The sequence below is a fragment of the Gekko japonicus genome, unplaced genomic scaffold (genome assembly GCF_001447785.1).
Source record: "Gekko japonicus isolate JY-2015 unplaced genomic scaffold, Gekko_japonicus_V1.1 scaffold69, whole genome shotgun sequence".
Lineage (NCBI taxonomy): Eukaryota > Metazoa > Chordata > Lepidosauria > Squamata > Gekkonidae > Gekko > Gekko japonicus.
Genome location: NW_015175972.1, coordinates 1,667,170 through 1,694,821, shown reverse-complemented (window position 1 = coordinate 1,694,821; position 27,652 = coordinate 1,667,170). Strand labels below are relative to the sequence as shown.

Genomic DNA, 27,652 nt, shown 5'->3' with positions numbered 1-27,652 from the left:
CTGTAGTCTAGAGATGAGCAGTAATTTCAGGCATTCCCAGGTCCCACCTGGAGGCTGGCATCCCTAGGCAGCACCCTCTGGGTGACTTGATACCACCTGATTTGCATGACTCAATTAGGCCCAGCTGCTTGCTACTGTTCATCAGCAGCCACCCTATGAAAGCCAGTGTGATGTAGCAGTTAGAGCTTCAGATTAGGGTCTGCAAGACCCAGGTTCAGATCCCCATCTTGCGGTGGAAGCTGACTAGGTGATTTTGGACCAGTCACATACTTTCAGCCTAGCCAACCTCACAGGGTTGTTGTGCAGATAAAAAGGAGGAGAGAATAATGTAGGCTGCTTTGGTCCCCACTGTGGAGAAAGACTGTAATTTTCTTAGGTAGAGGCTGTGGGGGAGGGGTGTGGAGATGGAAAGCTGAAGACGGAGAGGCAGATAAAGGTAGGTTGACTGTTGGGTGGGAAGGGTGGAGTGTTGCCAACTCCAGGTTGGGAAATTCCTGGACATTTGAGGGGTGGAGTCTGGGATTTGAGAAGGGGAGGAACTACAGACCAGTATAATGCCATAGACTTCACCCTCCAAACCATACATGGAGGAGAGAGAGAAAGAAAGGGGGGGCAGAAGGGAGAAAAAGTGTGAGAGAGGTCGGGGGAGTCAGGAGGAAGCAAAGGTGTGAGGAATAGGATAACCATCCCGCAAGTTTCTTGCGGGTCTCCACTTGTATGGTATAATACCCTTGGGGGAGGAACAGGGAGTTGCACAGGGCAATGAAGCACTGACCACTGATTACTAGTTGGAACATCACCTAGCTTTGCCCTGGGGATCTAAGCCAAAGAAAATTTGTTTCCAACAATTTGTTTTTAATGAAATGCATACGTAGCAGTTGCTCGCTTATTGTACAGGGTCTAGATATTTTTCTTCATCACAGCCAAGCACCCAAGACAACAATATTGTATTGACGGGAAATACAATTATTTTCTCCTCTTTGAAAATTTGTTTCTTTTGCAAGTGCTGTATTCTGGTTCTGTTGGGAGCTGTGATATCACTAGTGATGAGCAACACCAGTGAGTTATTGGACACTTTTCACCACTAGGGCACACATTCTGTCTGTCCGTCTCTCTCTCTCTGTTTCTCTTTGTTTAAAAAGTTCAGAAACTTATTTATACTTTCACTCTCACAAGGAGCCCAGTCTTCCCTTCCTCCCACATCCATGAATACTTAGGAGATGGAAGAAAGCATTACTAGTGATTTATTGTATCTAACTCAATAACAGCTAAAAAAGAAATTCCCAGTGTCTTTTTAATTATCTGGGAGATGTTCTTAACTTTGATTTGGTGCTGGCTGGATCTTTTCTGGGTTCCCAGTGTACACGGAATGTATATGAGCCTAGCTTTTGGTGCCTTTTACATCTGTAAATTTGTCTTAAAAACACAACCAGAGTTTGTGGCATCTTGAAAACTAAAACGTTTATTGCTTTCCATGGAGATAAAGATGGGTAGTCTGTCTGTTGCAGTAGAAGAGCATAAGAGTCCAGTAGCACCTTCAAGACTAACAAAATATGTGGCAGGGTATGAGCTAGGCTTACCAAATTCCGGCGGGGGAATTGTATGTCCTGGCAGAAGCCTGGCCGCGGGGAAGGCTGCACGCGCTGCACTTGCCGTCGCCAGGATGTGATGCTCCGCGTTGCTCTGGCAACGGGACTCCAAACAGCCCCGTTGCCAGAGCGACGCAGAGCGTCACATCCTGGCGACGGTGGGTGCAGCGCGTGCAGCCGTCCCCGCGGCCAGGCTCCTGCCAGGACATACAATTCCCCCACCGGAATTTGGTAAGCCTAGTATGAGCTTTCATTACTGCTGTCTTCTTCAGATACTGCTGTATCTGAAGGTGAGAAGTGACTCACGAATGCTCATACCCTACCACAAATTTTGTTAGTCTTGAAGGTGCTACTGGTCTCTTACTCTTTTCTACACTTATTGCTATGTAAGCTTCTGTGAGCTTGAGGTTATACTTCAATAAATGTGTTAGTCTTCACGGTGCCTCAAAACTCTGGTTTTGTTGCAAGAGGCTATCATGTGTACCCCGCTGAAGATGTAGCGTGGAAGGTGTCACTCATGCAGTTGTTTTGAACAGAATTGAGTTGGGCCAACCACTGGGAAAGGAGTCTGGATGACACAGTTGGGTCTCAAGACCAATACACATACACTTACTGTATTAGTTCTGGGGGCATTTTAATATGCGGACAAGTTAGGGTGGCCAACAGGGTAAAATAATAAATAAGAGGAATACTAAGGCAAAAAGAATAAAGCCGCAGATTTCCTCCAGGCCATATCATTGCAAAGTAGCATGGTAGGTGGTTCATCACCAATAACTCTGCCAGTTGTGTATTGTTCTCTAGAATATAAATGTAATATTGCCTTAAGTCACAGGGTGGTGCTGGAGATTAAATTTAATATGTTTGGCTTGCAAGGATAAATTTTACATTTCACTAAGGGACTAACCGAAGGGTTATTGGTTGGTTTGTTTCTCATTCTTTGTCAGGCCGTCTAGACACTGATGTAGAATATGTGAGTGACTGCAAAAGACTGGCTAAGCAATGTCGTCTCCAGAATCTCATTGAAGATTTGGAAACCAAGTGTAAAAAGGTGTATGAATTTGGTAAGCCTCCTTTATTATGTAATGTCGTTTATGTAAAAGAAGAAAATTAAGTGGTTGGGTCAGAAAAATGAATTGCTGTGAGGAGCAGATCAAGCATATACTTGTAACATCTTCAGGTTTTCCCCCAAGAGAAAGTCCTCTGGCTGGGGTGAAGTCCTGCAGCAGGATCCAAACTGCCCTTGATTTAGGGACAGATTCTGTCCCCATTATGTAGCGTGAATCTGATCTGCTATGTGCATGCTGGTATATGTGGTACTCTGTAAGGACAAAAAAGGGAAAAGGGGAAAAAAACCTGAACCTAAAACCTAGAATTCAGAACCTAAAAAGGTTAGTCAAGAATAGAAGAGGGCCAACTCTAAAAATCTAATTATGAAACATACAAAAATATACATGTATTTATTAAACACAAATTAAAATAACAAATAAGGGCCCATTCATACCTCATATACAGATATAAAAATACAAATATACAAAGGCTGATGAAATAGACCTAACGCGTTTCGGCCTTCACAGGCCTTCCTCAGAGGTCTAATGCAAATAGAACATATTGGCTAATATGTAAAAATATATACAATCAAGCATATACAAAATATGAAATACAGACCAGAAAACAATTGTTCCAAAGTTTAACCACTGGGCAAAAATACAAATGAAACCTCCAGTGCAATCACATGTCCAGTAGTACTTCTCTCTGGTCAACTATATATTCTCCTGAGATTGTATAGCCAAATGCTCCCAATGAAATATTCCTTAAGTTAAAAGCAGTGTTGTTCAAACAAGTGTTGGACCTATATAGTAGATTCAGGATTATCTACTATATAGGTCCAACATTTGTGTTTAATAAATACATGTATATTTTTGTATGTTTCATAATTAGATTTTTAGAGTTGGCCCTCTTCTATTCTTGACTAACCTTTTTAGGTTCTGAATATGTGGTACTCTCTCATCAGATTTTGGAAGCTAAGCCGAGTCAGCTCTGGTTAGTACTCAGATGAGAGACCACCAAGGAAGTCCAGGGCTGCTATGCAGAGGCAGGCAGTGGTAAAACCACCTCTGTACTTCTCTTGCCTTGAAAACCCCACAGGATCGCTATCAGTAGACTGTGACCTGATGGCACTCTCCAACACCACCACGACTTTGTTTTTAGCTGAAGACAATGTAGTGTTACCATCCAGTCTAAAAATCAGTGTATCATGATACATAGTACTTTGCTCCCAGGGTCTGCCATTTGAACAAGAAGCACGTAAGCACTAGTCTTATGACCAAATATCACTTTGAGCTTTTAAGTGGGACCAGGGGCCAGTTTCAAACCAAGGTGATATTGGTTGCAGGAGCTGGCTTTGTGACATTCTTTTTGTCTGTATCAGATCCAATGAATCTCGGTACTGTGTAGGAATTGGTTTTGATAGTCTGAGATCCCTATCGGACTTTTGCATATGAAGGTTTTGTTGTAAAATTAAATCTATAGCTCTGTAGTATGCATTATGTTGATGCGTGCAGGGTTCAGGTATTTGTAAATATTTTACAGAAAACGCCGGGGGAGGGGTTGTTTTGCAAGAGATGTGTTGAGAACATTTGGATATTCCTTATACCTAGTGCAGTACACAGAATTGTACTGCTGTTCCCTTCAAAATCAATAATTAGTTACTAATTCAGAATGTGTGTAGTAGCTGATTATCGGCCTCAGCCACACGGGCAGGAAAATGCGGGGGGGAGGCTTGACTGTTTGCCCCGGAGCAAACTAACGCGCAACTGCGCGATCAGGCGTCGGGTTGAGGTCCCGTCGAGCTCCCGTGGTTAGGGGGAAGGTGCCGATCACACGACGCAGCAAAGAAGTGGAGTGGCGCGGCAAACGGGGTTGTGGTTTTTTTAAAAAACTGAAATGTGTGCATGCTCCGTTGGGTGCTTGTGCGCATCCGTGGAGACTTGGGGAAAAAAAACCTTTTTGCGAGGGGACATGGGCGGGCGCCGGAACTACCACCGGAAACGTGATCAGACGCCCGCCCTTGCCCCGCGGTTTCCAGAAACTAGTACCTCCAAGGTACTAGTTTTTTACCCCGCATCTTCGGCGGGAAGCCTCGGGTGCGCCACGGGAGCTCTACGCTTCCCAGATGTGGCGGTGAGATTGCGCCCAGAAAATCCGCCTATCTTCCGTCTCTCTAGCGTGCCTAATGCTAATTACTAATTCAGAATGTGTGTAGTAGCTGATTATCGGCCTCGGCCAAATGGGCAGGAAAATGTGGGGGGGGAGGTGTGTGTGACCGGGGCCATATTACAGCATCTGCAATCGTAGGTTCCCCTCCCCCTGTTCTTCCTTCAACTAATTTGGTGTTAGTGGCCTTTTTATTCCCAGAAGCACATCATGATGAATTTGTCAGACATCTAGAAAGTTACTTTGCTTTCTCATTTGTTTGTTGAATCTGCCTTGCCAAAATATTGGAAAAATACAGTAACAGCAGCAGGTTTTCACAGTGCTAATATTAAACATGAGAATCAGGAAGGATTTATTCATTTTAAGGGGACTATTCCAGGTTCTACTTTCTCTACGCTTTCTAGGGATGTAATCACCAGAAGTTACCTAGACACTTCGCAAAGAATAATGGGATATCCTTTACTGTTCATCAAAATTGCACTAGATTGGGTCCTGAAATGAAAAACTTCACCAAATAAGTTGTGGAATTAATTGGCTCCGTGAACTAAGACCATTCATATTGTAAACATTTGTGAAAATTGCCAAAGGCACATAGCTATGAAGTGCTACCTTAAACTAAATTTCATCATTATCAATGTGGCCCTATCTGTGGTTACTTAACACCCATGGATCAGAGCCATGCACAGTCAAGGCAGATCTTTCTGCAAACCTGAGAAAAGCCCCCATTTTTCAGAAAAAAAATCTGAAATCTATTAACCCCTCACGATAGAAGCAGTGCCTGTAATATTAAGGAGCATGTTGCCTTCAGTGGTAGTAAGCTTTCCGTGTGCGGTTTTCTTAGGACACCAAGTAAGGAAAATAGAGTAGAGAAAGGCCTTACCTTGAGCTCCATGGTCCCAATCTGAAATAGTGCATCTCCTCATGTTTACTTCCCTCCCCCCAAAAAAACCCTTGAAACATTTTGTAACTTTATACCATGGGCTCCCAGCACCATGTGTACAGTGACCTGTACTATATATGTAGCATCAATTGTGGATTTATTTACATCACATTTATTTATTTTCCTTATGTATAGTCCACCTTTCTCATTGGGATATGGGGCAGGTTACACAGTGTAAGTCAGATACAATCAACAGCATGGGACATCCAATAAAACAGTGCAACTTAGCAGAAATCTGAAACAAAGCAGAAGCATTTAAGCATCACATTAAACAATGCAGAATTTACATAGTAATTACAAAGTAGGAGTACACAATAGTGTAGGCCGCAGTTCCTATCGCTTTGTCAAAGTATCTTCCTATGTTTGTGCAATAAAAGGTGTGTCCTTCAAGTTGTGTGATTTTATTTTGTTTTAACATTTCAGCTATGGAATTCATAATTCTGAGACTTTTAATATGAGACCAGTAACGCATAGTTGGAGTTAAAACACTGAATTAGTGGCTAGGTAAAGGGTTTGGCTTATTTCACTGGCACCTGTTTGTCTCATGCAGGTGCCAGAATACTTTTTTAGAAATAAGGTGGGAGGAGGACAGTTAAATCTGCTCTCACATGTAGGACACTTGGATCCACTGACATCCACATTTGCCTTCCATCCTCAACCTGGAGGAATGTAGTTAGCTTTGAGATACGGAGTCCAGCTATATCCCTCTGTAGAAGGGCACTCAGTATGGAGCCAGGCAGCACGCTCTCTCTGACTCTCCACTTTGTTCCTGCTGTCTGCGTTAGAAACATTTATGTCGAGACTCCAGCCTAGCCAGCCATTTTGTGGTGACTCAAAGGAAGTTATCTGCAGTTCCTAGGCAACTTTCCTTGCCTCCCTGCCCTCCATCCAGTACAGAAAAAGGAATGGCTATGTAATGTTGTCGGGCAAGGCTGGGCTAAGGCCCTAGTAATATGTCTCCTTCTCTCACATGCCTGGCCTAATGCTGGTGCTATACTGGCCATTTGACTATTGCCCACTTTCTTTACTCTTCACAAATATGAGGACATGAATGTTACTGCCAGAGACTAGCAGACCTCCTTAGATTTGGCATTAGGTATGTTTGTCTTAAACCTTCTAAAAAATCTAATTGCAGCAACATTGCTTTCTTGGGCTTGAGGGTCTGCAAGGTCTTGTTTCACCTTCAGTGTATACAGTACCACCTTACACACCCAACTGTGTTTTTCAACCTACCAGAGAACTGGACACCCCCCCCCCAAGTTTCTGCAAAAGTGGACAGGTGTATCAGCAGAACACATTAGTACAAATTGTCTGTTTGCTTTTGGCAATCTAAATTGATTCCTATGATTAATGGCCAAAGAAAGGGTGAGTATCTCTTCTCCACCCCTTTTCAGGACTAATAACAGCCCAGAGGAGTTGGTTGTCAATTGGTGAAACCATTCATGTTGGGCGTGGCAGGGTGTGTGTGTGTTTAAATCCTTTTGCACCTCTGCTGTAATTAGAAACCCACTCAGCTGTTTCTCTTTGTTGAAGATGCTGGGAAAATATATTAATGTATCTCTCCAGCTTCTTGCCCTTTAGGCTAAGCACATGCCAATATCACACACCTGTTGGGAAGATGGGCAAGAGGAAGCCAGCAGCTCCCAATTCATGTCTTTCAGCTTGCATGTCTCTGTTACCTAAGCTCTCCAGGAAGAATGCTTCCATCTTCTAAATGAGTTGGGAAATTCAGGCAAAAATGTATTTCCATACAACAAGTTGGCAATGTTCTTTTCTCTCTTAAAGTGTCTTACTGCTCTAAGTGTCTTCTGGGTAGAACAGGCAGGCTGAATTGATGTTCCTTTAGAACACCTGCATATGGCCTCTTCATTTAAAGACATTGGCATTGGGTTCTTGGTTTCCTTTTGTGTTTATTTGTCAAAGCATTTTGAAAAGTATTGTGAACATGCAGATTAAATGCCAGTAACGAGGTTGCCCAGAGATAGGGTGTGTGTGTGTGTGTGTGTATTGGGTGTGTATGTTTTGTTTATGCTGGTGACATGCGGTTGCAGAGGTGTTCCCCCCAAGCCCCTTAATTGACTGACCCTGACCTGGATAGTCCAGGCTACCTGATCTCATCAGATCTTGGAAGCTAAGCAGGGTTGGCCCTGGTTAGTATTTGGATGGGACACAACCGAGGAATACCAGGCTCTCTATGCAAAGGCAGGCAATGGCAAACCATCTCTCTTAGTCTCTTGACTTGAAAACCTTAGGGGCTTTCCATAAGTTGGCTGTGAAGTCTGCCAAAAGTTTCTCTAAGGTTTTGGCAGAAATGGGATAGACTCTTACCTAGTTCCCATTGAGCTTCACTCTACTGCAAGACACAAAAAAGGAATGTTGACTTTCTGTGGTGAGCAGGATGCTTCAACTTGCCTTTAGGCACTCAGGGATCCTGTTCATGGACTTCACCCTAATCTTCAAATCTAAATATTGGTAAAGCACTGTGGTAAGAAAGTACAAACAAATGACAAGCTCATAGTTAAATGTGTTCCTCCAGAACTGTGGCCATGAATTTCTCTCAGCTAAGAGTGGGACATGGTGTCCATTCTCAGCAGTATTGGGGGGGGGGGACTGCCTCATTGTGTATGTGTGAATGCATGTCTTGTAGTGTTATCCTTCCTGTTAAATGTGTTGCTTGAATATGTATGGTTTAGAAATTGGAAATTAGAAAATGTTGTAATAAAACTCTCTCCAGAGACCTGCTTAAAATGACTAAAAGGATAAAAAGCAATTCAGCATTGAAACACAAAGCCTTCAACTTCAATTAAAAGCCTAAGTAAAAAAATGTTTGGACTCTGCCTAAATGACATTTGGCTAGGCACACCACTTGGGTGCGTAAAAGGGCATTCCACAGTTTTCCAGCAGTTCACTGGAATTTTCACCCAATCCACACCAAACCAGGAAGCCGGGGTTTTTTTATCACAAACCATGCAAATTAATGAATTCTTCTAGGAATTATACTACGTTTCGAAGGTGTAGATCCTAGTTTCATTCTTAGGATAATTAATTAATGGGTATGCTTCACATTTTCCCAAAACCGTTGGCTGTCTGTGTCCCCCCTTTTTAACAACTTGGTAATGACAGAGATAATGGCTGTTGACAGAAGAAGGCTTCTTGTAGGATCTGAATGGAAACACAAACATAATTGTTTGCAGCATAATCTAATATATGATTCACTGTGGCCTGAATGCCACTGTGCCTTGAATTTTAGTCTGTTTTCCTCCTTGTTGAGTACCAGCTGCGCTCTTGTAACTTTAGTATGGTCATTTCCCCCCCCTTTCTGGAAGTCATATGGACAAGTTAGTTTCGTCCCCGCAAGAGGAAGGAGTTCAAGCAAGATATTTTCTGTTCCCCTTGCGCTTGTTGGAACAAAGTTTTAAGTGGTGAAATTCATAATTTAGTATGTGCTGATAGTAAAGGTGTTATCTTTTAAAATTACATTGGTTGCAGGCCCGTACCTATGGTGAGGCTTTTGGGGGCTCCGCCTCCTTTCTTAAAGGCACAGCCCCACAAGAATTTCTCCTTTAAGCAGAGTGGGGTGGCGTAGTTGACTAATTCCTACACTGAGCAAGGGGTTGGAGTAGGTGACCTCTAGGATACCGTCTAATTCTGTGTCAAGAAACTGGTCTCCTTTAAGAGAGTTTTTCTGCCTCAGTGTTCGATTTCTTGACTATAGAAGTCATCACCCCCACCTTGTTATCAGAATTGTTACTTAGGCTGGCAGAAGTGATTAACTTGCAGCAGCTGGGAACTGTCATCTAAAGTGGTTGACAGCTTGCAATTTAGAGCTCTATCCTGGTAACAGCTTTCTATTGGCTAAATGGCTTTTCTTTCTGCACTAAAAACTTCAGCCCCATCAGAAAAAAAATTTGCCCCACAAGCCGCAAGATCCTGGCTAGGGCCTGACTGGTTGTAACCTGTTTTCAGTTAGGAAGTGGTAGAATGACAATGAGGTGAGAGGAGTGCTTTGTCAACTAGCAGCTGAAACAATACTGAGGTGGATGTAACTTCCTGTGCCCAGTATTACTTATGGTAACTCTGCAGTAGATCAGCTTCCACTGGTGATACACCTGATGGCTGCATCACAGGGGTTGTACTGTGATGGATTCATTTCATCCAGTACTCTCATTCTGGTAGGGCTGAGATTCATCCGGTAAAATGACACAGCCCAAGGTCGTAATCTGCAAAATGTCAAGAATGGGGATGTTTCTTGGTTGTGTGAGTCACTCGAACATTGCGGGTGGGGGAGGGAAGAGATGTTCCCAGTCCACTGGGTCACGTTTGTCAAGCCACCTCTGATTGTGCTACAACCAGAGACAGAAGAAACCTCTCTCTCTTGTTGTCTTCTTAAATGCAAACTAGCAGTGTCTAAATGGCCCTGGTGCTTACTTAATATATTTTAGTGGGGGCTTTCAACTGCTGATTCCAAAGATCACTTCACAATAAAACACTTAGTTTCTAAAGGGTACAGATAATTGTGTTTTCTCCTCCCCTCACTGTTAAATTTGTATTAACCAAATATGGACTGTTCCCTGAAATATGCCACCACAGCAAACAAGGAGACAGTCACATGAATAATTTGATATAATAATCACAAGCTAGGATCAATACTTCATCATAAATGCAGACTGCTTTTTAATGATTTGATATTGATCACAACGTGCTCTGCTCTGCTGAGTTATTCATGGTGCCTTTTATTTTTGCCAGCAAGCTCTTCTGTTCAAAAGCAATCCCATATTTCAGAATTTCTGCTGTAGTTCTTCTGATTTACATGCTTGTCTTTTCCCATATTGAGTAGAAATTCAGGCTGTTTTATTTATTTTTTTATTTTGCCTGTTATGTATCCAATGTAGAAACCCAGCTTTTTAAAATTATTTTTTTAATCCTTATAGTTATGGGAATGACTTGGAAATATGCATGTAATAATGTCTGCAACCAACTGCATTGTTCACAAGATAGAATTGCTTGTTTACAAGATGGAACCATGAAGGTATGTCCTTCATGGGACAAGGACTCATATTGTCATTTTAGTTCCTATACTAGAATTTTGTAAATCTATATAGCAGTCATGGACACCAGCCATGTCAGCTTGGTTGGTTAGTGCCCAGACACATGCTAAATAATCTCTTCTACCTCAGTGGCCTGTATCACAGATTAATTTTTCTTGACTCCTCTGAGAGAAAATGAGAGAAGCCTTGTTTGTTACTGAATTGTGTAGGTCATCTTCAAAAAATGGGGAAAACAAAAAGACCTACCTTTCTAAAAAAAACCTTAAATGTTGGTTAGGCTGGGTGCGGGCTCCTTCATGGTCTCTGCTGTGGTGTGCCAGCTTGCTTGCTTCCAGTCAGTTCAATCGGTTTTGGTGGTCACACAGCATAGCAGTCCTTACCCTCAACTGCCTTTGTGACATAGTGTTCTGTTCTCTTTCAGAACTTAAACACAGGCTTATCCAACTGTGAACTGTCTACTTTGCTTTGGTCAGTTCTGCAGAGGTTGGGAGTGAGTGCCAGCAGTTGAGGTGCCTTGTTTGGTCAGTGGTCTTGGAGGGCCTCCAGCCTTTTTTAGATAGGCATTTCTCTTATCTGTAGCATTTTTCTGTCTTCCCTGAAAGAGCTGAGAGTGACAAGCGTGGTTTCCTCTCCTCCATTCCCCCTCAAAACAACCGTGTGAGGTAGGTTAAGGAAAGTGACTGGCCCAGGATTACCCAGTGAGCTTCATGGTAGAGTAAGGATTTGAATCTCAGTCTCCCAGGCATCAGTCCCACACCGGCCTCAGTGGACTGGCTTCTCATCACACTGCTCTTTGCGTGTTTGGAGCACTTCTCTGGGATTCTTGTAGTAATAATATGAGGCAGGTTACTAGTATTGCTCTCAGATTGCAGGTAGGGGTGAGTGATGCAACCAAGAGTGTAGGCATTACTAGTTATTGTGACCTACTTTTAGAATTTCTAAACTGTTGCAGTACAAGACAGGGCATAATAGTATTATGTTTTACCTGAAGATCAGTGTTGCGATAGGTTGAAAATTGACCATTTCTGACTACCTTCTCCCAGCCAGCACCCAATATAGTACACTTTCCAGGTACAGGGGTTTCTCTTGTTGTAAATGATAAAACATCTACAGATTGTTATTTTACCAAGGTAGATTGCAGTATTGGTGCTTACCTGCTCACTTCTTTTCCTTCCTTGAAATAATTTTCAAGTGTCAAAGATGCGATCCAGATCAACTCAATAGAGATCACCCTGGAAGCCATTTTGTATCTTTTTGTATTCAATAACAGTGTGCCAAAACAGCCTCAAGAGGTAAATCTGGTGGCGATTGAAGTGTGTTCCCAGTGTCTAAATGCACCTCTTAAGATCTGTGCCTTAAGATTTCTACTAATGCTACTTAAGGATAGCTGTCTGTGAAAGACTCTTGCTTAAAGTTGCTACATGTAATCTGCTGGTTTACTCTTTTACAAGCATGTGAGTAACTTAAGTGGTGCTTGTCACACACTGCTTGTGCATGCTCAGTTCTCTCAGTACGTGCTGTTGGTTGCCAGCAAATGCAACCAAAAACACGTTCATCCGTGGTATTGATAGTGTATTGGTGTCTGACAGAATGTATTGGTTCAGTTGAGCATGCACATCAGTCCAATGAAAACCAGAAGATTATGTGCAGTTACATGCACATTCCTTGGCTGTCAGGTTGCATATTCAGCTGACTAGCTTGCAAGTGTTTCCCACTCCACCTTCTCTCCCATCCCCACCCCTGGCAATGTAGTCCTGCGTCTCCCTGTTACATGATAGGGGCAGATACCTTAAAATATTGAGCCAAAGATGCATGAATGAAATGCTGTGGGCCCAAGGGTGAACTTTGAATGGCAACACTACCAAATGCTCTTTCCATAACCGAAACTTTTCAGAGGAGTGGGTTAAGGCCCATAGTGCATGCCACCACCCTAGTTAAAGAAATATGATAACACATTCTCCTAAGATCTGTGTATATAAGAGAGGATTTATGTCATTTTTTATATTGTGTGAAGTCTTTAAAATTTAAAATATGTCCAGATTCCCCCCACCCTTTCAAGATCATCCCCAAAGTATGTTCAGGATTCTATACTTTTTTTTTTTTTTGGATTTTTGTTTTGCTTTTTCCAGTTTCTTCCAAGCCAGGGACCTGTGTGAAGGTGCTGACGATTGAGCCCCCAGGTAACTCACGGCTGCAGGAAGACCTGGCTTTACTAGCAGACTGCGCCCTGCCAGCTGAACTCAGGGTAGGAAATATTTGATTGTTGTGTTTGTTGTTCCTTGGCTGCCTGGGTCTTTGCATTTGAGCTTCCAGGAGATCTGTGAATCTACTGTTTGCTTTTTTGTACTGTCTTTGGGCCTTGTAGTTGCTTGTTTCTTTGTACTAATAGCGCATACTGATCTTAAGAGCTTGCTCAGCACTCTGTGTTGGATAGTAATGATATCTAATACTGAAGGGAGCAGCCTTACTTTCCAGATGTTTCCTTATTCACAGGTTGAGAGATTCCTGGATGTCTCTTTCTATGAAAGTTTGCATTTCCCCAGCTGAGGAAGGAACAGGGAAGTAAATGATTGGCTGTACTGTAATTTTTCAAAGAAGAGGAGATCTTAGTCTACCTTGGCTTGTATTTTTGTTTGGTGCCCTGACTGCTTGCTTGCAATAGAAGTCTTGCCAAATGCTATTCGTTTACAGTTGAGCTCAGGGAGTTCCTGCTTCCACAGCATCAGCATACCAGTCCTGTTTAGAAACATGAAGAGTCATCTGCTGGCCTCTGCTCCCTATCCCCTTACAGCTCTTCTATTTTTAAAATGCATGTCTGCATTCTGCTTCAGGAAAGAGTTCTTTTAAGGGCATACCTGTACACCTGCTGCTTGCATTGTGGTTCTGAACTTCAGGTGCAGAATTGGAAATGTGAGAAAGGGGTTCCCTCCCCCAAAGAGGTGACTGTGTAATGAAGGCAGGAACTACCTCCGTTCTGTCAGAGGACCACCTTACGAATACGTAGCCTCTTTCCTTGTTGTTTGCCATGTGATGCTGGAACAAGCAGTAGCAAGAAAGAGGTAAACTTAAACATGGTGTCGGAGAGAGAACCAGTTGTATTGCAGATAATATGAAAATCAGCCCTCTAGTCAAGCACATTTCATGGGCAATCTTCAGGAGCAATAGCTACATCTAATTTTTCTCTTCAGGGAACATTTAAGTCCTCTATTTATTGATGCTGTTTTGATCTTCTTGCACCTGCATTTTGATGCTGTCCTACCTCTTTATCTCGAACCAGCACTGATGTCATGTGGTTTTCCAAGAGCACATGCACTAAAAGGTGTGCCTAGTCGAAAACAGCAGTCATGTTTTCCTACTTCTCTCCCAGTAATTCAGCATTGGAGTTCTATGGGCTACATGTAGTGGTTAAGTCAAAACTGGGGCCTTATCTTTGTTTTCAAGGCAAAGCAGTTTCTAGGCTGCCCACGTGGATTTAGTTTCTAGCCTTGTAATTATAGGAAGACTAAACTGGAAAAACAATAAGATAAGATGGTGTTGTGTGTTAATGTGCATTTAGGTATATTGATCCAGTTTGTCCTGGACTTAGGGATATAATGTATGGTTTTGGATGTTTGGTCTTCCTCAGTGCTGAGGTACAGGTTAAGTCTGTTGTTCACTTGTATAATATGACAGCTTTTTAATACTGTAAGGGTACACACGGACACACATCGTACATGTATCTTGCCACTGAATTCGGATGGTATCGATCACTATCCTTGTTTTGAGTCTTATTTTAATTCAGTGTAAAATCTTTTTCCCTCTTTGTTTTAATTTGATTTCCCCCTTCTTCCTGGATCCATAGCAAAAGTATACGAATAAAAACACACGTCTCATTTTCAGGCCCTCCTATGGGCTATAGATCTGGACAGTTTAATAAAGTGTATTGCTTTACTGTGTTTAAAGTCAACCCCCTGCGGGAAATTCCCCATAAGGAAAGGACTTTATTGTATTAGATTTCTTTTATGTGTCGGGTTGCCTCTGTGCTGGCCGCCCCTTACAACCATGGAGAGAATTGTTTTCCTAGATGATTTTTACAAGAAGGTCAGTCTTTTTATAGGCTCAGCTGTTTTGTGCTATGCCCCTCCCAGCCTAGGCACCCAAACACACAAGTAATTTCTTCAGATTTCTTCTCCAGCCCCACACCAGAAATAACCATGTGTTCATGAAAGTACTTTTCTTCTCCTTGTTTGCCTTTTGTAATCTTAGTCCTACTGCATTGTCTTACACTGTTTGTTTATATCATGTGATCTACCTTAAACCTTAGTGAGAAATAAGAACGGTGGGAAAAACCTTTCCCCATTTTATATATTTTGATTAACGTGTAGCCTTGGACTGTTTGGTTTCAGTACTAGTGCCAGGTGTAGCCCTACCAATTTGACCTTGGTTAAGCAATTCAGGAGCAGGCCATAGCATACATTCCCTTCCTCTGCTCTCTTTGAACTGGGTTTCAGAGCCTGGATTAGTTAAGGTTACTTCCAACTTAACAGTCAGCCATGGTTTAACACTAGATGTTTGGAGTGGGGGCAGGAGCATGCTGTCTTACAGCAAACTCTGTTGCCTAACTGTGGCAATATATTTGGACCTGTCTTTAGTCAACTTTTGTTTTTTCTCAAGGCTAGGTATAATATTCTCTATAACATCATTATAGTTCTTTTCACCGTTTTACCCCTACATTACCATTTTATATTTTTCCAACCTTTGCTGATGTGTTAGTGGGCTAATTTGGAAGTTCACAACTGCACATTCTCCCTTCCGAAGTTGTGGGACATGTCCAGGTTATCATTTTTGCTTTGTAGTAATTAACAAACATGCTTGTTTTGCACTATGACAAATAATGGTGAACATGTGCATAAGATGCTGTTTGTCCCCCAATACTTGGGCAACAACGAGACAGATTACAAAGGCAAATTATTGATGGCATCTGTGTGTAACAAATAACATTTGGGTTCTGACTGTAATCCCCTGCAGCTGAGTGTCCCACAAAGCACTCAATATTTTCGTGGTGTTGTTCATAATACAGCAGTATAAAAAAAGGACTGCAGAATTCTGTATTCAGAGCCATGAAACTAGTTCTCCTCCTCTTCTCTTCCTCTCTTCTTCCCCCTGCCGCTTTACAACATTAGAGCAATGAGAATAAATGTATTCAATGAGCTGTTTATTTGGTAGGACCTTTTCTGTTGCTTATTGTGAATGGGTTGGAAGGTAGTATTGGGTCAAAGGGATACAGGTGGGGCCATATCAAGGTATTTTGCCACCCCAAACAAGATACACATCTGTTGCCTCCTGTGCTGCCTCTGGCTGTGTCTGAGCCAAGCCCCTGTAGTATGGCTCGGCTTGGCCCTAGATGGTATCATAGGTCCAGGAATCATCATCAGTGACCAGGAATGTGCCAAGCTCTGGGGCTGTGCCAGTGACCTCCTCGTTGTGCTACTCCAAGCGGTTGTTTGGGTGGCTTGGCCAGAGAGCTGACCCTGGTTGGTGCGTTCAGAATATCTGCTTCTGCTAGGGCCCTGTTAAAGTGGTGGTGGTGGGAGGGTTATTTTTTGCAAACACGTGTGAAAATGTGCTATGTGCAGCAGAATCTCTTGCCCCCTATGCTTCCCAGCCTCTTAGCAAATGGGTAACGTACTTTTATTTTATCCCCCCAAAAGAGGCTGCTTGCATATCACAAGCTGCAGTGAAGTTACTTAAGGTAAAGACTAGTACAAATCACGATCTGAGAAGCTAAAAGAACGATAAGTCCAGTCTTGATAAAGGAACGTCTTTGACTGATTTTACTGTATCTCGGACTGTCAAATATCCTGATTAGCAACAACTCTGTGTTGATATTTTGTTTGGAAGCAAAAGGAGTCAGATGGCCGAATTGAGAGTGTTTACCTTTAAGAACGGCTTGGCAGAGAAACGGCGTGTTGTTAAGTGAATGACCATTATTGTTTTTCACTGGGAGTCCTTGCATACTTTCTTGGCTTACAAAAGTAGCAGGTTCCCCTTGGTTCCACCTAGGGTTGCCAGCCTCCAGGTGGTGTCTGGAGATGTGCTGTTATGACTAATCTTGCAGCACAAGGGATCAGTTCAGCTGTAGAAAATGGCTACTTTGGAAGGTGGACTCTATGACCTATTATACCCGATTGAAGCACCTCCTCTCCCCAATTCCTGCCCTCCCCGGGCTCCACTTCCACAATGTATTTCCTAAGCCAGTGTTGCCAACCCTAGTGCCACAACCAAACTCATAGAGCCAGTGCTTCAATGTTCTTGCAGCTTAGAACATGCTAATTGCCAGTCACAATGTGAGCAGGGCTTTTTGGGGGGGGGGGAGAAATGCTGGAACTCTCAAGAGGGAAATGAAGTTTTCAACCTGTATACTGAAAACTCATGGGCTTTTAAACATTTTTAAAGGAATTTTGTTGAAGAGGTTCCAGAACTCCATTTCAGCGCATTCCCCCCACCAGAAAAAAAAAGCCCTGCATGTGAGATATGTCTGAAGTGCTCAGGTTGTGAGAAAAGATGGGTGCAGTGCTGGATATTACATCACTGGTCTAAGGCCCTCCTACTATGTAGATGCTTTGCTATGCTTTATACATTGGTGGAAGGCAGACATGGTTTTAAAGAGATGTACCTGCTATAAGAAGCCTTTATCAGTTGCCATTCTTACGGGCCTTACCGGCATCTCTAAAAGTGTTTTATCTTCTCTTGTTGCATGGTCACGGACCTTGTTGCTCCTAGTTAAACAAACCGGTCCTTCCTCTGGCACCTCTCTATGCAATCGAGTTTTCTAAAACAATCAGGTTACTGAAGTTTTTGGAAGGCTGGCCATCCTCCAGCACCAGCATACTAGGAGTTTTGGGAATATTTCAGGATTTATTGTTTGTATGTAAAATAATATTATTGGTTTCCTTGTAAGAGGGAAATGCATCTTGGGTACATGATCTTATTGGAGAGGAAGTCATCAAAGAACTGTTTAAGATCTTTGTTTTTCCTTTTTACGCAGGTGGGTTTTGGAGAGTTGCCTTTTGACAACACTGATAGCTTCAACAGCTGTCCTGATGTGTGTTTCCGCGTGGCAGACTACAATTTCCTGTGCCACAAGGTATGTGCTTCCATTAACTTATTCTACCAGGCCTTCCCTCTTACTTGTATCCAGTAAGGTATTTCATGGGTTTTAAAAAATTATTTACATTATTTATAGTCTGCCTTTTCTCACTGAGACTCAAGGTGGATTTCACACGGCATGTTTCATACAATCAACAGGAATGGACATCCAGTAAACAGTACAGTAGTATTTGGATTGCAGAAATCTGAAACAAAGCAGATGTTTGTAAACAGAGCTAAAACAAAACATAAGCATTAACATGGCATGTTAAACGATGCAGAACTTATATAATAGGATCATATTTATAGCAACAGACAGTATGTATACCACTAGTATAATCCACAGTTGCTGTCCCTTTGGCAGTCATCTTTCTGAACTGTTTTGTTGTAGTATAGTCCTGTTACCTGTGTGAAAAAGCCCTCCTGACTAATTCAGTTTTCATAGTTTCTGGAATGCCAAGAGAGTGGTATCATTAGGCAGGCTATTGTGATATTCCCTATACCATTCCAAAAGAGACTAGTAGGTATTTTGTTATTGCTTCATGTCCAATTAGGGGGGCAGGAGGTGGGGGGGAGATCCCTTAAGGAAATCCCCATCAATCCCATCCTGGCTTGTTTTGCCTTTCATAAGCAAGTTCCTTATGCTAGTAAGGAATATCAGATGCAGTGAAACCTTAATTTGTAAATTGCCAGTGCAGCACTCCTATAATCTGCATGGTAGCAAAACTGCAAGGAATAAGGCTGGATCCATTAAAAAACCCACCCTGATATGTTTTCTTCCAGAACTTATTCTAGTCAGTTCCTTCAAGGATGCAGGGTTACACGGCCTTCTGGTTTTGCTAAGGGGTGGTGTCCATTAAATACATGGCTCTTTCCCCAACCACACAACTGCAGTGTCATGTGAATGTGGCATTAGCCGTGATCGAGATCCAGCCGCATGACATGGGCTTCCACCAGACAGATGAGAATATTGCTATGTGCATCTGCACATTCTGAGTCTGGTGAACTGGTGACTGTATTGAGTAATACAAATATCCAGAACTGTGATGCTGATTAGCATTGTGGGCCTATGTAAGTTGCAGAAAGGGGAAATCTGCCCTGAGAGTCAATCTTTACTTTGTTTCCTGTTTCAGAATAACAGATCATGTCTCCATAGCTTTACAAGCCTGAAAAACCTGGAAGGGATTACTTGTTTTACCATGCTTGGCTGTGAGCTATAGAAATGGAGCATTCTTCTAAAAACTGCTGCGTAGTGCCTCACATCAGGAAATAAAAGTTTTGCAGCCAGCCAATCACTTATGTTGCAGCAGTCTCATCATGGAAACTGGGGGTGGTGGTCTAAAATTCTGATTCTTATAGCCAGTGTCTCACAGTGGACTTAGAAGGCTGTAACTCTGCTGTCAACGAATCAGACTACTTCGGACCTCTCAACCTATATGCCCTGATTACATCTTAAGGATAAGAGGAATTTAAATCTCTGTGGTCAAAGTAAATTATTCTTCATGTCCCCTTCCTATTCAGTAGCATCTAAGTAAACTGTTAAAACGCCAATAAAATACAACAACATCATTCATCCAGTGCAAGTTATAGTTAAAGTTAAAGCCTCACAGATGTCATCTCTTTCAAGATTTGGTCCTTAGATGGTAATGGGATGTCTGTTGCCCTAATTAAAAGCCTGGCGGAAGAGCTCTGTCTTGCAGGCCCTGTGGAACTATAAAAGGTCCCACAGGGACCGGATATCATATGGGAGCTTATTCCACCAGTCAGGGGCCAGGGCTGAAAAGACCCTGGCCCTAGGCGAGGCGGACATCCCTGGGGCCGGGAACCACCAGAAGATGTTGGTTGGCAGATTGTAAAGCCCTTTCGGGTTTCATAGAAGGGGAGGCAGTCTCACAGATATGCAGGCCACTAGCTGTATAGGGCTTTAAAGGTAAGCACCAACACCTTGAAATGGATCTGGTACTCAATAGGCAGCTGGTGCAGTTCATGCAGCACTGGGTGAATCCGCGTCCGCACAGACAAAGTCAACTCCCGTGCCGCTGCATTCTGCACCAGCTGCAGTTTCTGGAGCAGACTCAAGGGCAGCCCCACGTCGAGAGAATTACAGTAATTCAGTCCGGAAGTGACCATTGCATGGGTCACTATAGCCAGATCCTGGGGCCAACTGCCTGATCTGTCTCAGATGGAAAAAGGCAGACCTGGCAGTGGCAGTGACCGGGGCCTCCATAGTTAGCGAGGCGTCCAGGAACACCCCCAGGCAGGGCCAGATGGGGCTTTTGCCCAGCAGGGCTTCCTGGCCACTGGAGAACTGATTAGCTGAACAGGTATTTAATAATGGCTGTTTAGGAGCAGCTGCCACCAAAGCACAAAGGTCTTTCCTACGTGACTGAAGATAAGTTGTGTGTATGCAAGAAAATATTTTTAAATGGCATTTTCATTTAAAAAGGCATCCTATTAAGCCCTGCTTCTGCCTGAAATGTTGAAGAGTTACTATGAGAGTTATGCACTCTTGATATTTTGTAGTTGGCCCTGTCTCCTATGTCAGAATTCCAAAGGTGTCCACAGGGTCAAAAAGGCTGGGTATGCCCAAGAATTTTTGACTCCCAAACCATTGTCTAATGTACGTATTATTCAGTAGTTCTCTGGTTGAAGCATGTGAATAACAATGTAGCGAAAGTTTCATGTAAATTCAAGACACTAGGGTAATGCTAAATGTAATTTTTAATCGACTAATCGTTTTCATTGTTGAAACTAAACTGAGCATACTTGAAAATCCTTATCTCATGTCACCTTCAGCAACTCAGCATGATGGGTTAGACTGAGGGAGTGCCATCTAAGATTGCAAAATTCCTCTCCATGTTGTCACCGGAGAATTCAACACACTTCGTAAGGATACCATGGTCTTTTAATCCTTACGTAACACAGTGCACTATTGGTTTTGATTTTTCATTTGATATGCCATTCAGCTGTATCAGTTTTGCCAGTTTTGATTTAATACCATGAAGTTTATAAAAGCATTGTATCACAACAGGAAATAGTTTTTGTGACCCATGGTTGCTGCCATCTGTGGAAACACCTAAACAGAATATTTAATTTAAATCCTGAATTGCCATAGCAACAGAATGTGGAGCAAGCACTCTATGGCCCCAGTTTTTGTTCTTGCCCAGGAAACCTTTTTCTCTATGTCTGAATCAGAATCTATCACTTGATTTAATTTTGAAGTGCAATCCATAGACATATATGGTAGGTGATGTTTTCCAGTATGAAATGACAATGTTTCTTCAGTCGCTATAACTCAGTCATCTGTTTTTGAATTTTGACTGCTGTTCTTCAGTTTTGTTTGATAAAGAATTAACTGACCTTTGAGGTATTAAGACATCTCTGGACCTTGTGCTTCTCACTGTTATTTTTTTTACATAAATTTTATTAAAGTTTTCATATACAACAGTACATACCGAAGTCAGATAGAATATAAAAAGATGTTTTTTATATTATACTTGATATTATATACATAATAGCAATAATAAGTTTATAAACCAATTGGGATGCAAAAACCATCTATTGTGCCTCTCACTGTTGACATGTGCTTCCAAATCATGACTTCCTTTGTTTGCCACAGACACAGAACTCTTGCATGTAGTGCATTCTGCTTCATTTTCATTTCTGAGCTGCTTCATTGTCTGTCTTGCTGGTCTGAATATTCCAAAGGGCTTCTCTCCTGCACATGTGGTTGCTCACCAGCAGCAGAAGGCAGCAAATACAATGAAAAGTCTTCTGTGCAAACTCACACTCCAAGGGAGAAAGGTGTTAGCCAGATCTCAGAGCTCACCAAAATAACTGAGTCCACACAGTCTTGGAATAATAAACAAGATGCTTTACTTAGATTTGAGATTCAAGATGATTAAATTGTAAAGAGCACGTGAACACAAAGCATTCAGATCAGAAAGCAAGCCCTTCAATTCTCTCTCACACAGGCAGGACCTTCTAGCAGAGAACCCAAACATTGTATCAAACTAGCTTATTTTCTGCTAGGCCTCTAAAAACATGTTAACTATTTCCAGTCATGATGATCCACTGCTATTGCACAGTTAACAAGAACAACAGTTTTTTTAGGAATGTCTAGGACCCCTGCACTTTCTGACACTGGATGGGGACTATGTGCCATTGATATGGGGAGGGGAGGAGTTAAGGACAGATACACAACAATGAAATAGGAGGTCCGATTCAAAAGGCATACTAGGAAGCACTGTTCCCTCTAAGCTGTGTTAGTGTGAGCTAGCTCACAGTTTTTTTAGCCTCCAGCTCACACGTTTTTGTCTCAGCTCAGGAAGGATGGCTCCAGAGCAAACTAATTTATGCAGTAGCCAAATCACTCGCTCACAACTTTAATGCCAGGAGCTCACAAAGTAGAATTTTTGCTCACAAGACTTCACAGCTTAGAGGGAGCATTGCTAGGAAGTAGTGCTGGTGGCAAAACTAAAGCTTCTCTCCACTGTGGGACTGTAAGGGAAAATAGGCTTAGCCTCACAACAGAAAAAGAGGATGCTTTCATCAGTTTTTTTAAAAAGAGCCCAAAAGAGGATGAACATAAAAAAAAAAGAGGACACGACCTCTAAAAAGAGGACATCTGGTCACCCTGGAGTTATCTGTAAATAGAAGCAGAGTCAGTGATGTTTTCTAAAATGTCTAATTGCAAGCTTGTTCCTCAACTGACCCTTGAATTCTTCAAATATTAGCAGTGCAGGATGGGGCATGAATTGTGGAGCTGATGAATACCATCCATAGGATTTTGCTTGGTTCTTACTTGCAGAACAATAAACTCAGAGGCTTAAAGATCCTACTTTCTGTTTGTAAAGTAGAGAAATGGCAAGCTGTCTCTAAACTCTAAAGAGCTAAAATTCAGCCCAATAGGTCTGGGCTTTGGGTTGAAGGGCAGGAAGGAGATTCCTTACCTACTCTGCCCGCCTGCCCTCATTTCAGCCCTATAGAGCAGCTTCACATTGGAACTGAATTTCAGAACTTGTGTGACTAAAAAGCCACATTTCTACAGCATGAAACAGCAATTCAGCTCTTTAATCTCAGAAGCACTAGAGTACTGCCCAATGGAGTTGATGTTGTTGATGTTTGGGTTTATTAATTATTGGAGAGTAAAAAAGATTACTCCTCACCTACCACTAACCCAGTAGGGTAGTTTCCCTGTGAGTCTGAATTTTGGTGCTTCTGGGTTTTAAAGAATCATGTTTCTGTTCATAGTGCTCTTGTTTGGAGTGTGTCCCTCTCCCATAAGGCAAAGAGTTCCACAGCACTTGTGGTACAGCTTCTCTTTCTCCCCCCTGCTTCATCTTAAGGTCTTCCCCCAATCACCACCTACCCTTCCTTTTTGGAGTACCAATGCCGCCTTTTCAATTTTCACATAACATTTTGAGCTGCCAACCCAGAATGGCATCCAAACTCTGGTGGCTTCCGAACATGCAGCAGATGCTGCAGGTAAGGTTTTATGAGTTTCTGATCTTATCCTCAGTTGTTTTCCCAGAAGTAATATCCTTTTGCAAACTTGCTGGTTCCTCTGGGTGTGCAGAGCCCGACAGGAGGGTCGTGACTGGCCCCGTTGCATGGATTTAGCTATTTATGCGTGGGCCAGCCCTAGACAATCAGATATAGTGATTCATACTTACATTGCTGCTCTAAGGACTCCCACTGATCTCCCATCCCATTGGGCCCTGCCACATGCTTATTTCTGTTCTATCAGGCCTGTTTTCCCCTTGCTTTGTAGGCTTTTTTCTGTGGCCGCAGTGACTACTTCAAAGCCCTCCTGGAGGATCACTTCTCTGAAAGTGAGGAGCTGCAAACTCAGCCCAGCATCCCCGTTGTGACACTTCATAACATTTCAGAAGAGATCTTTATCCAAGTCCTCTATTACATCTACAGTGATGACACAGAGGTGAGTGTTCCATGGTATATTTTCAGAATGTTCACTTTGGTTGAGATTGTAGGAGAAGTGCATTGTGTGTTTTTGGTGCTTATCATACTGACTTGGTAAAACCATTTGAAGAGCAACAGATAGGTTAAGTCCATGTGGACTCTTGTGGGAGTCCCAACTGAGAGCTAAAGAATCATTCTGCTTTGTTTGTCCAGTCATTATAATTACTCATGTGGTCAATTATTGGAATGAAACACCTCATCAGCTCCTCGTTTCCCTACCTTCTTGCTTACTAGAATAAGCCCCATCTACCTGTCCCTTCCTTTACTTGAAGCTCAAAGAAGGCTTTATCTACAGCTCTTCAGTGCAACTACTCTTAAATGTCCATTGACCCTTCCAGGTCAAAAATACCTTCTCTAAATTAGCGTGCCTCCCCTGATGACTGAATTCATGCTCCATCTGGGTTTGTACCAGATTATACATAAAGTTTGGTCAGTTTGCCACTAGATGGCAGCACTCACACACTGCTAGTAAACTATGTAGCACTCTGTTGTGTCACGTTTGGAGCCCTTTTGGGGGGGGTTCAGGTCCTAATAGGGACTCTGCAGTAATCGTAATGTGTTTCAGTATGTGATATCTACAAAAATGCTTTGATGATCAATGAAAATTTGCTTAAAGGGAAATGTGTGGTAGGTACCAACTAACCATGCAGTCAAAGGGGTTATGATCACAAGGCTGTTAATGATAGGATATCATTACCAATAGGACAAGGCTGTTAATGATAGGATATCAATAGGACAGGTATTGGCTGAAGAACTGCAAGCAGAGGATCTACATAGAGGAACTGACGGAAAATCTTCAAGTAACCCAAAGCAAAGTTCACCTAAGAGCTCAGAAGAGGAAATGGCTGTGGCATCAACATCAGGACAAAATGGATACATTAAAAATAGTATCAGTAAAGATTAATGGACTGAACTCTCCCACAAAACGTATGAAAACTTTCAACCAGCTTAAAAAGCAAAACACGGATATTTTATGGCTACAAGAAACTCACATAAAGAAGAGACATATTTTAAATAATAAAACATATTTTAAATAATAAAAATGTAGGTAAAGTATATCTTGCCTCAACTCAAAATGGAAAAATGTGGAGTAGCCATTTATCTTAACAGCCCACAATTAGGAGATCCAGAAAGAAGATATCTAATCTTAAAAATGAGACTCCTGGAAGGCAAGGTGTGCACACAAGCAACAATATATGTGCCAAACAATGCTAAAAGTATTTTTTTTAGATTTTTTTCCGAACTATGATAGAATTTCAAGATGAAGATACAATGGCTTTTGGAGACATGAACGGAGTACTAGATCCAGAGAAGGATAGATCTAGGAATTCTAAACGTGGGAAATTACCAAAAACCATATTCCAATATTTGGAAATGCTGAAATTACAAGATGCCTGAAGGATCAAGCCAAAGGATGGGGTGCCAAAGACAGAGATTTTACATTTTTTTCTGATAGACATCAAACTTACTCAAGAATAGATATGTGCTGGATATCAAAAAGTCTGACAATAAATCTAGACAAAGCAGAGATTCAACCAAATATATTTGCAAATCATAATCCAAAGAAGTAGTTCAGCAGTGGAACAGAAAACTAAGGGGATATAGTAAGCAAGTGTAAAAACAATATGGAATTTAAAAAAAAAAAATAATACAAGAGGAATGTCCTCAGCAACAATTTGGGAAGCAAGCAAAACTTTTAGTAGAGGAATCTTATTAGCAGCTGCCGCCAGGATGAAAAGAGAAAAATCAGAACAAACCAAGGTACTAATGGGGAAAAATCCAGAGACTGGAGCAAGAGCACAAAAAGCTCCAATAAAGACACACTAGCAGAGAGAGGAGACATGTTAGAAATTGAGAGATACAGAAAAAAAATTGAAATTCCTAAAACAAAGACATTTTGAACATGCGAAAAAACCTGGCAGATATTTGGCATACTGTTTTAGGAAGGAGAAAGAAAAAAGAGTAATAAAGTGCAAAGAAAGGAGTCACATTACACATGTAGAAAAGAAGTACAAGAACAATTTATCAACGCTCTTTCATGACTATGCAAAAAGAATATCTCAGGAAAAGGAATGAGAATATCTAAAAGACATCCCGACCACAGAGTTTGTCAGAAAATTTTAAACCAAATAATAATTCAAGACATCTCCCAGGCAATCAAAAATATGAAAAAGAATAAAGTACCAAGCCCAGATGGACTGACAGCAATGTATTTCAGACATTTTGAAGAAGTTTTAATGATACCATTACAAAAAGTTTTGAATGAGATAAAAGAATGCCTCCAATGGGGTGTATATAATGTTACTATATAAAGAAGGCAGCGATGCAACTCTACCAGTCATATAGACATATCTCTTGACTGAATGCAGATTATAAAATCTTTCCCACAGTAATGGCAGAAAGACTAAGAAAATGTATACCAAATTTAATACACACTGATCAGATGGGCTTTGTACCAAAGTGGTGTATGAAAGATAATATGATTAATAATAGATGCAGTTGAATTTGTGAACAAGAAAAGAGCCCTCACCTGGATAGCCCAGGGCAAACCTGATCTCATCAGATCTCGGAAGCTAAGTAGGGACCCTGGCAAGTATTTGGATGGGAGACCTCCAGAGAATACTAGGGCCGGGAGGCCAGAGACACACTATCAGATCACTTCTCTGAATGTGCTCTGTGCCCCAGTTGAAGTCGCCAGAGGTTGCCATGATGTCCAGGCATGGGCACGCATGCACACAAATGCAAAAAAACAAATAAAAAATTGAAAGAAAAGAAAGAAAGCAGTGTTTTTATTTCTGGATATAGAGAAAACATTTGTTAATTTAATACAGCCTTTTCTACTGAATGTACTTCAAAATATGAGCCGTGGCCCTGAATTCTGGAACTGGATGCAAGGGATATGCTCGGACCAACAAGCAAAGATTTTAATAAATGGAAAATTAACAGAAGCCATTTCAATCAAAAAAGGAACGTGCCAGGGCTGTACCTTGTCACCCCTACTATTTATCCTCGCGATAGAGACTTTAACAACAAAGATCAAAAGAATAAAAGTGTATTAGGTAGAATGTAAAATGAAAAGCTATGCAGACAATGTGGTTCTAACAGTCTTGGATCCCCAAAAATCGTTACAGTATGCAATAGAACATTTTGAAGAATTTGGATCTTTTGCAGGATATAAAATCAACAGGAAGAAGACAAAAATGATAACAAAATTCTTACTGCAACAACAAGAAGAAGATATTATTAAGAGTGTAGAATGTACAGTAGCCACTGATTCCATTAAATATCTGTGAATAAATGTGACTGGGGAAAACTGTAATTTTTAAAAAAACAATTATCAGAAGATCTGGAAATTGATAAAAGCAGATTTATCTAGATGGGAAAAAATTAAAAATCTTATGGCTGAAAAGAATTTCTGCAATCAAAATGAATGTACTACCAAAACTATTAGATAAAGAATAGTAAAACTTGAATCAACAGACCTAGATGAAGGCTTCTACAATTAATTATGGTTTCAGAAATGAAAACAATCATAACACAAGAAAGGAGTCATATAATTAGAGAGAGACTTTTGAGAATATGATTTAAACGCTGGAATTTGAGCCCTCCAAATTCTCTGTTCATGCCTCAGATAGAAGCTTATAATGGTAAGAACATGAGAAATAAAAGTGTTTTTTTAACATACAGCAATATGGTGAATGCTCTAATCAAGTCCTGGCAAGATATTAGAGATGAAGGAATCAACATTCAAT

General features: G+C 41.6%; 1 protein-coding gene across 1 annotated transcript in view; it reads left to right on the top strand.

Moving 5' to 3' along the window:
* ABTB1 (ankyrin repeat and BTB (POZ) domain containing 1) overlaps positions 1-27,652 on the top strand; it is a 55,235-nt gene that overhangs the window by 12,236 nt on the left and 15,347 nt on the right. Inside the window, 4 exon segments of the mRNA XM_015426098.1 lie at positions 2,534-2,650; positions 12,920-13,035; positions 17,818-17,916; positions 23,692-23,859. Coding sequence (XP_015281584.1) covers positions 2,534-2,650; positions 12,920-13,035; positions 17,818-17,916; positions 23,692-23,859 — 500 coding nt within the window.